The sequence below is a fragment of the Penaeus vannamei genome, chromosome 41 (assembly GCF_042767895.1).
Source record: "Penaeus vannamei isolate JL-2024 chromosome 41, ASM4276789v1, whole genome shotgun sequence".
Lineage (NCBI taxonomy): Eukaryota > Metazoa > Arthropoda > Malacostraca > Decapoda > Penaeidae > Penaeus > Penaeus vannamei.
Window position 1 is genome coordinate 25,019,736 of NC_091589.1, and position 10,000 is coordinate 25,029,735.

Sequence of the window (10,000 nt, forward strand, 5' to 3'; positions counted from 1 at the left end):
AGAAGAAGAAGGATGAGGATGAGTATGAAGAGAAGGAAGAGTAGAAGGAGAATGACAATGAGAATGAGGATGAGGTGAGGTAGGAGTAGGCATAGGAGGAGGAAGAGGAGCAGGAGGAGGTAAAGGAAGAGGAAGTGGAGGAGAAGGAGGAGGAGTAAGAGGAATAGGAGAAGAAAGAGGAGAAGGAGGAGGGAGGAAGAGGAAGTGGAGGAAGTGGAGGAAGAGCAGGAGAAGGAGGAAGAGGAAGCAGAGGAGGTAGAGGAGGAGGAAGAGGACACAGAGGAGGAGGAGGAGGCGGAGGCGGAGGAGGAATAGGAGGAGGAGGAGGAGGAGGAGGAGGAGGAGGAGGAGGAGGAGGAGGAGGAGGAGGAGCAGCAGCAGCAGTAGCAAGTGGGAAAGGAAGTGAAAGGGGAGAAGGAGGAGAAAGAAGAAGAGGAGGAGGAGAAAGAAGGACAAGGAGGGAGAAGGGGAACAGCAGGGGGGAGGAGGAGTTGAAGAAGAAGGAGAAGATGACAAAGAAGAAGGAGGGGGTAAAGGAGGGAAGGAGGGAAGGAGGGAGGGAGGGAGGGAGGGAGGGAGGGAGGGAGGAGGGAGGGAGGGAAGAGGGAGGAGGGAAGAGGAGAGTGAGACAAAGAAAAAGAGATGAACATGATGGAAAGGAAGAAAGGGCAATTTTGATATGAGGAAGAGGATGTAAAAGAGGAGAAAGGAAATAAGAGAAGAGAGCAGTGATGGTGGAAGATGAGAGGCAGATGGAGTACCAGGAAGAAAACAAGAAATGAACAAAAACACAGGAGAATAAAGAGATTATATTCACCTTATGTTCTTATTTTTTACTTTTCGAGAGAGACTAAAAGATAAAAAAAGATAAACAAATAAACCCAGTCATATGAGATGCCAAATAAAGCTGTCGCATGACCTACCCTACAGAAGAGAGGCAATCCGAATTCCGAGTCGATCTCCGGCCACCGTTGCTCCAATAAGGGTACATCCTGAAATTCAAAACATCATGAAGAATTTTCATATACCTAATAAAAAAGAAGATGGTTTCCAAATGGTAAATTGAAATGGAGGCTTTTCACTTTCAAAAAACTTTCTTGCAAATGAATAAATCATCTAGTAAGGCTATTCTTATTGTTATACGTAAGATGTCACAGAAGAGTGTATCTATAAAAGGGAAAAATATATCTAATATTCTGTTTGAATCTTCAACCGGAAGTTTCATCAATTACTGAGAGAAAAAAAACAAAACACTCCTTTATACTAAAGCACACATCACTAAATATTACACGTATATATCAGGGAAAGATGTGACCATGCATTACTGCTCTACGAGAAATAGACCTTCCTACCTTCCTTGTGCATGGAGAGGTTGCAACGCTGCAGAAACCCGCCCACAATTCGCTCGCTAAGTGAGGGGTTATGGGTGACAGCATTATAATCTGCGCAGCTAATGATTTTTCAAATTCCTCCGTCAGCATCATTTCTTTTGGTATTTTCTGAAAGGATACAAAAGGGAAGCTTAGAGGAATCATAACAGGAAAGAAAGAAGGTAGGTGGGGAGGGTGAGGAGGAGGAGAAGGAAAAAGAAGGGGGAAGGGGAAGGGGAAGTGGAGGGGGAGGAGGAAGAGGAAAAATAGAAGAGGAGGGGGAAGGAGAAGGAGGAAAAAGAAGGGGAAAGGGAGATGGATGGGTGGAAGGAGGAGGAGAAAGTGGAAGGAAGACGAAGAGGAGGGGGAGGAGGAGGAGGAGGGGGAGGAGGAGGAGGAGCAGGAGGAGGAGGGAGAAGAGGAAGAGGAGGAAGATGATGATGATGATGATGATGATGATGATGATGATGATGATGATGAGGAGGAGCAGGAGGAGGAGGGGGAGGAGGAGGAGGAGGAGGAGGAGGAGGAAGAGGAGGAGGAGGGGGGAAGAGGAGGAGGAGGAACAGGGGTGAAGAGGAGGAGGAGGAGCAGGGGGAGAGGTGGGGGGAGGAGGAGGAGGAGGGGGGAAGAGGAGGAGGAGGAGCAGGGGGAGAGGTGGGGGGAAGAGGAGGAGGAGGAGGAGGAGGAGGAGGAGGAGGAGGAGGAGGAGGGGGGAAGAGAGAGGAGGGAGGAAGCAGGGGGAGAGGTGGGGGGAAGAGGAGGAGGAGGAGGAGGAGGAGGAGGAGGAGGAGGAGGAGGAGGAGGAGGAGGAGGAGGCAGAGGAAGACAAAGGAGAAGGAGGATGGGGATGAGGAGGAGAGAGAGTAGGAGTAGGAAAGCATGAACATAAAGCAATGAAAGAAAGAAAGAAATAAAGAAAGAAATAAAATTCATTTGACAGCTCCTCAAGAACAAATCAAAAAGCATATGAACATCTTCAAATTTTTCTCTCTCCCCTAAAAAAAAAGAAAGAAAAGAAAAGAAAAGAAAAGAAAGGAAGAAGAAGAAGAAAAAGAAGAAGAAAGAAAGAAAGAAAGAAAGAAGAAAGAAAGAAAGAAGAAAGAAAGAAAGAAAGAAAGAAAAAAAAAATCAACAGAGCAAGAAGCATGACCCAATCTTACATCACTTACAAGATACAAAGCACAACTTACCCTCAAGCTTACAGTTAGTCCCTGCATATAAGAGATGGCGACACTCAGCTGGTTCGTATATAAGAAATTGTACGTTGCTCCTCTCAGGTAGAAGTTCCGATTTTCGAAAAGGAAGTCCTTGTGCTCCTGAATCTCCTCCATGCTGGCATACAAAATGAAATAAAGATCATTTAAAAGAATGTTATCAAAATTATACTGAAAACCAGGTAACTACCCAAATTGCTTAACTCATTATGAATTATTTAAAAGTAACAATGCAACAGCCCCAAATGAGCATATTTTTGGTGAATCAAAAATCTTAGAAACTTTGTTTTTCCTTACAAAAATGTTGATAAATATCAAAAGATAACAGAAAGAGGAAAAGCTGGATGAGGTATTCAATTTTAAAAGTTATTGGCAATTTTATGGACTCTTTCAATACTACTTGAACACTAATATTTTCAATCTGATACTGATTTGTTTTTAAAATAGTTTTAGACATTTCTCTGAGTAACATGTACTTTCCTTGCCAGCTATCCCCTTTTATCTTAATCATCAATTCATCTCTTTTATTTATCGCCAGAAAATATCCTCCAGTCAATCTTTCAATCAAATCACATTTCATTACAAAAAGTATCAGGCCATTTCTCTTTTGCTTTGCACATTTACTTCTAATTTCTTTACCAATTTCATGAAATTCTCCTTCACATTATCTAAGATATCTTCCATCATCTGCATCTATCTAAAGATCTGCTTTAAGGGCATGGCATTCATGGCACCATACATACACCAGTTTAACTATATATTTTATTTGCAAGCTGTGTAATCCTTCAAAGGAATTTTTCATTACTTAGTGCTGTTTTTATTTACTTTTGAATCTGTCTTTGTTTCAATTTTGACAAAAACATTTTTAAGTGACACAATTGGGCAGGCAGTTGGTCAGAAGTGCATTGATCTGGCATTCTGTTAATTCCAAGAAGCTTTTCCATGCCCCTAGTCTTCTAGAATGTTGTTTGAATCATGCAATTAAAATAACTTTATATGCCTGCTTTATATACCATTCTAACAACATTTCCCCCAATGAGTTTCCTTACCTTATCTGTAATAATAACAATCTGTGTCCCGTGTCTATTTCTGCATTTGCAGTACCTATGATCATTAACCAACTGGTGCCAGGTATATGCACAATCCAATATAATTTTGCTTTGTGAATTTTGTTTAAACACAGATGGATCCACAAGCACTTAGTCACCAAGGAGCAAATAAACAGGACTATCTGATCCCACATAACATTCCCCATTCCTTGAATTTTCTATCTTTTTCCTAATACTATCAATATAATTACTTTTATGATCATTATCCTTATCATCACTGTCTTTATTATTGACACTGGTAATGTCTTAATTTTATTATTCTGCATAAATCTTAATCCTATTTTGTTTTGACATAATGAAAATCCTAATTTCTTTGTTGCTTGTCTCCCAACAATATGCGACTACCATTCAATGTCCTGTATTTTAAGTGAATCTTTAAATCTAACATTAATAAGTAGTAAAATCCTTCCTCCTGATCATTTACTTTTCCTCATCTATATTTTCTTCACTTCTTATATTCGTTGTGACTTTTTCCTCCATTTGATTATTGTCATTACATTGTTACTCTCTATTCAGTAACAGAATGTCCATTTATGGGTGAACCATGTATTACGATAACTGTTTTTTCTTTTACTTATTTTTTCAACATTTTCATCATTATTTTATTTTACTCCTATACATCTAATCTGCAAGTACACTACAGTGCCCATTAGCACTATAATATTCATTATAACATTTAAGTACAAGCTACAGCCCTCACCTCAAAGGAGCATCTGCCTGAAGTTCCTTATCCTGCCGCATGTGGATGAATTCTGAGACTGTGAGCCATAGGCGGTTCTGCCAGTTCAGTATACCCGGGAATGCTGCAAAATTGGGAAGTCTGTTATCAAATGCAAGAGAAAATGGAAAAAAGAAAAGAAAAAAAACTACATTGCTAAGAATGTTGGCTTTCTGATTTTCTTTTTCTGCTCAATGGAGAACAAATCAAAATTCTTCATAATACTTGGATGAATCATGTGCCCACTCACTTATCTATTCATTCCTGCTTATCCATCTATCTAAATACTCTGTATATGCATCTCTGGAGAAGGAGGAGGAGGAGGAGGAGGAGGAGGAGGAGGAGGAGAATAATGAGAATAAGAATAAGAAACCAAATAATCACCAAGACAAAATCAATTATATGGACTCATAAAACAGTAAGACTCACTATCTTTGGACCAGTTCCTCTGAGACGATGGAGCAAAGTTTGCCAACATCAACAGCCTAGTGGTGTCAGTGCCATATTCTTCCAACACGTCCTGTAAAAAATATGTGAAGTTGATTGGATCTTTTTATATAATCCTATTTGAAACTCAACTTAACCATGATGGGTTATTTATCTATTGTTTTAGCAGCCTACACTCAATCTAGACAGAAACTGAAACATATAGACATAAATAAAGATGCAGACAGACATACAAAAATAGATGAAAACAGTGATACTCTGCTTATATCCCTATTTCCATCTTATCTAACCACAATATTTCACATACAATCTAAAGAATGCATTCTATCCACTCAGATTCCTCCTCTTGCACCTGTTCCCATTCCCTCCCATTTATCTCCTCTTGGAATTACCTTTGGGTCAATTCCGTTGTGCTTGCTTTTGCTCATCTTCTCATACGTCACAACGAGTTCGCTTCCCGTTCCACGTTCCACTGGAGGTTTGACTGCAAATGGTGGTAAAATGTTTCCAATATGAGTAAGGGAATGTCCATGCCTATCTTACTTGCCAGCTTTTTGTAATAATAATAAAAATAATAATAACAATATCAATAACAAAAATAACAATAACAAAAATTACACTCCTAGCATAAATGGATTAAATGTGGTGCCAAACCACCTTTGGATCCAAGTACCTTCATATATAATCTTAAAATATAAAGAAATACAAGAAATAGCTGGCATGTCAGAAGTAATGTCTTAGAGCAAGCATCTACTTTTCTTTTGAATGACAGAAAATCACTGTATGTTTGTGATTAAAATAAGTATTGGTCAATTCAAGCTATTCTCACAAATATTGGCATCTTCCATGTACAACAGTAACATCAGCAACAACAAAAACTATATGTAGAAACTATAAACTATACATGAAGGATAAACTTGTCATAATCTAAGGTACTTCATAATTTTATAAATGCTTTCAAAACCAAAGACTGTAACCATAACACAATAATCAATAATGGATTTTCATCATACAATCAACTGTTCTGTTATATACCTCAGTGACAAATTAAAAATTCTATTGTTATTTTCTTAAAAGGAAGAAAAAGGAGAGGAAGAAGACAAAGAAAAAATGTTGAAAGAATGATAATATTATCATTTATTTGGTACACAACCTTATCACTGAAATACAATATTGGAGACAAGAGAAAAATGACAAAAACACATACACAAAACATAAATGTCTGGCAATACATGACAAAACACTAACCAGAGAAATCCACTTCGTCCTTGGTGAGGTACCTGCCCGAGTCCTTTACCCTATAGGTCTCACCCATGACCATGCCCTGGGTGACCAATCTTTTGAAGGGTTCCTTGTGGGTCGCCAATCCCAGGCTTGCTAAGAAGTGCTGTATGAAACGTGCGTAGAACATGTGCAACACAGCTGGGGAAGTGAAATCATCTTTTTACTTATTTGTTATTGATATAAATTTGCTTGAATTTGTGACTGCATAAGTTGCAATACTCCTGGGATTCTTTTTTTCAATTGTCATTCATTATTTATGTTTTTTTTTCATTAATCCCCATGATTTATCTTTAATTTCCTAAGAGGGGGTGGGGGTAAAAATAAAGGAGACAATGCTTAATAAACCTTATAAAAAATAAGAAATATATATATATATATATATATATATATATATATATATATATATATATATATATATATATATAAATATATATATATATATAAAATATATATATATATATATATATATATATATATATATATATATATATATATATATATATATATATATATATATATATATATATATATATATATATATATATATATATATATATATATATGTATATGCTTTATTCTATTCCTGAAAAACTTCAACCTACAACCTATTTCATAGACCCTTCAACAACTTCCATACTCACATTTTGTTTGTTAACTAAGTATAAATAACAGAAAAAATAAATGTCTTTATTGCTTACCATGCTCTTTCCCACCGACGTACAAATCAACAGGCATGTTATCTCTTTGGGCATTGTGACTAAAGGGTTTCTCTGTATTGTGAGGATCCAGGAACCTCAAGAAGTACCATGAGGAATCAACAAACGTGTCCATTGTATCTGTCTCTCTCTCTGCAGGTCCTCCACATCTGTGAAGAGACATCCATGATAAGGATGACAGCAATAATAATAACAACAATAATAATACTAATAATGATAATTATGATACTGATCATAATAATTGGGGAAAAAATGAATCTGAGTGTGCTTTCTGTGTTGGGAGAGCTATCAAGGGTTATGCATTCATAGCAAATAAAGGTAGAAGAAAAGGTTATCAGTTGATGCAAGTTTGCTGTGGGGGGAGGATGGAGGAATATCAGACAATTGAGGAGAGTGAGGAGGATATCAAATCATTACCTTGTGGAAAGTGGTTTAAGAATGGCAAAAAGGTGAGCAGGAGTGGAAATGCATTGATAAGGAAGAGAGGTACTGAGAGTAAGCAAGTTGAATAAGACAAAGAAAGAAGGGGAATATCAAGAGAGGCTGAAAACAGTGAGAAGGAGAAAGAGGTAGGAGAAAGAGGAAGTGGATAGAGAATGATAATTCTTTCAGGGAGGAGCCTTGAGGCAAGTACATGGTGTAAAAGGCAAGAAGGAAAGGTAGTGAACTGAGGAATAAGGAGTTAAGTGACATGGTTCCTAAAAACAGAAGGGGAACAAGAAGAGAACTGGAGTGCAATGGAAGGTAAAGCTAGTATGCAGAAGAAAGGATTCAATGCTGGAAATATGAGATTGGTTGAGTATTTTGAGGGTTTATCAAATTTTGATGACAGATGAGAGAGAAATAAGGTAATAAGGCATTGTTTATGAGGAAAATGAGGTGCCATTAAAGTAATTGAAGATAGAAAAGGCACCCTGTTTGGACAGCTGTCCTCTGGAATGTCTGAAGAAAGGAGAAAAAACTATGGCAGCATGACTGATTGGGAAACTCATTGCATGTTTTTATATCTTACCAAGTTTCTTTCAGTCGGAAGCCTGTGTAAAATGTACAGTATGAAGGAAAAGGTGATGTATATAAATGCAGCAGCTATAGAAGTACTAGTTTGCTGAGTATGATAAATAAAGTTTTTGGACAGATGTTGAGAGAAATTAGAAAAGAGGGGACAGAAGGATTGATGAGCAATGCAGTTTCACAAAGACTGGCATCAAGAATCTGGCATTTGCCATGAGAAAGGTAGGTCAAATATACCTGGCAAAAGGTTTTTATTTTGAAAATTCACAGATATGGAAAAAGCAAAGGATAGGATACGCAGAGAGGCTCTGCGGTGACCGTGTAAGTATGTATAGCAATGACTGTAAAACCTGTGAGAGAATGAGAAGAAAGGAGAGAAACTGGTCTAAAGTCACAGTACAGTAACATTCTGAAGGGTGTGTGTGTAATGTTTCTTTGAATGTTTGATATTCATATGGATGTAGTGAGGGGAAGTAATGTAAGTAGAAGAGTAAGGAGAAAGAGGACACCATAAATATATAGGAAAAAAAATCTGCAGCAAAAAGACTTGATATTGTTATCTTGAATCAAAAACTTTACAAAAAAGAAGGAACTTGTCACTAGAAAATCCAAATACATATGAGAGAGCTAAAAATAAAGCAAAAGTAAAAGTAAACCAAGCCACTAACTCACTTGGGACAACTGCAGTGTATCCATTCTGTTGCTTCCTTGAGTGGGGAAATCCCCTTCTTCGGGAACTTTGTGATCTTCGGCAGGACAACTGGCAGCTGCTCCTCAGGGACTGGAACAACCCCACAACTTGGGCAGTGGATTATAGGGATTGGAGTACCCCAATAACGCTGCCTCGATATCAACCAGTCTCGTAACTTGGCACTCGTTTCAAACCCTCCAGCCCCTAGTCTCAAGAGCTCGTCTGTGATCAACTGCCTGGCTTCTGTAGGGCTATGGCCATCAAGAAGACCTGAATTCATCATCAAATCATTTTCCTTAACATTTACTATTTCAAATCCACAAGTCCTTGCTATGGCTTGGTCCTTCTCACTCTTAAATGGCATACCCACATAGCATTCTGCATCGCCTGCAAATGGTAACCGACTGCTTACGATGACTGGGATTTTCCTATTGCTGACGGGACAAACAGCCCTCACGTTCAGCACCCGAATCTTATTGATCTCCTCCTTTATGTTGGTCTCCGTATCGAGCTTGTGCCCTGGCCTCAATCCTACGAAACTCACCCCATGCAGAAGTTCTGGCTCAGGCATCCACAGGTCTAATTTTGTGGCCGAGGAGCTGCCACCTGCTACTTCCTTCCCACCATCATTGCTGCTGTCACTGTCCACTACTTCCATCTCAATCCTGTAGCCATTGCAATCTCCAATCCAGTGTTTTTGTACCTTGATGATGTCACGCCAATCCTCAAGCACTGGGTCTGAAAGGCCGTCTAGAAGTGACTTGGCAAATCTGGAGAATAAAAGGAAGTAAATTAACTGAAAATAAAATAAAATAAAATAAGAACTGATAAAAATAAAGGATTATGAATATCTGTAAATAAAAACATGAAAACAAAATTATTCAATCACCTTTACAAACTGTAGAGTATAAAAGTATGACAAAATCTGAAATTTTCTGCCATTACGACTGACCTTTCTACTTGGAAATTTGACAACATGAAAGCAAACCCAAAACAAGTAGGGGAAGGAGGGAGGATTGGCTGAGGAGGAGGAGGAGGAGGAAGAAGAGAAGGAGGAGATGAATGAGGAGCAGGATATAAAAGAGAAGGAAGAGATAGATGAAGAGGAGGAGGAGGTGATGGAGGAAATAAAGGAGGAGGAGGAGGAGGAGGAGGTGATGGAGAAAGGAGGAGTAGGAGGTGATGGAGAATGGAGGAGGAGGTGATGGAGAAGGAGTAGAAATATTAGGAAGAGAAAATATAAAAGAGGAGCATGAATAGGAAGAGGATGATGAGACTGAAAAGAAAAACAAGGGGATGATGTGTCAGAGAAACTGTAAAAGAATGTCATAAAGTGGGTGAAAGAAAACAAGGAACATTATAAGAAAGGTGAAGAGGATAAAAAGGGAGGTGAGGAAGTGGAAGAGCAACAACTATAGGACAAGACACAAAAGAAAA

At 38.4% G+C, this 10,000-nt stretch overlaps 1 protein-coding gene across 2 annotated transcripts in view; it reads right to left on the reverse strand.

Moving 5' to 3' along the window:
• LeuRS-m (Leucyl-tRNA synthetase, mitochondrial) overlaps nucleotides 1–10,000 on the reverse strand; it is a 19,544-nt gene that overhangs the window by 1,403 nt on the left and 8,141 nt on the right. For both annotated transcript variants that reach the window (XM_070117732.1, XM_070117731.1), the window contains exons 6-14: nucleotides 8,545–9,333; nucleotides 6,844–7,010; nucleotides 6,110–6,283; nucleotides 5,254–5,345; nucleotides 4,844–4,934; nucleotides 4,397–4,499; nucleotides 2,564–2,705; nucleotides 1,353–1,499; nucleotides 924–992 (exon numbers count right to left, since the gene is read on the reverse strand). In XM_070117732.1, coding sequence (XP_069973833.1) covers nucleotides 924–992; nucleotides 1,353–1,499; nucleotides 2,564–2,705; nucleotides 4,397–4,499; nucleotides 4,844–4,934; nucleotides 5,254–5,345; nucleotides 6,110–6,283; nucleotides 6,844–7,010; nucleotides 8,545–9,333 — 1,774 coding nt within the window. The remainder of the gene's footprint in view (nucleotides 1–923; nucleotides 993–1,352; nucleotides 1,500–2,563; nucleotides 2,706–4,396; nucleotides 4,500–4,843; nucleotides 4,935–5,253; nucleotides 5,346–6,109; nucleotides 6,284–6,843; nucleotides 7,011–8,544; nucleotides 9,334–10,000) is intronic.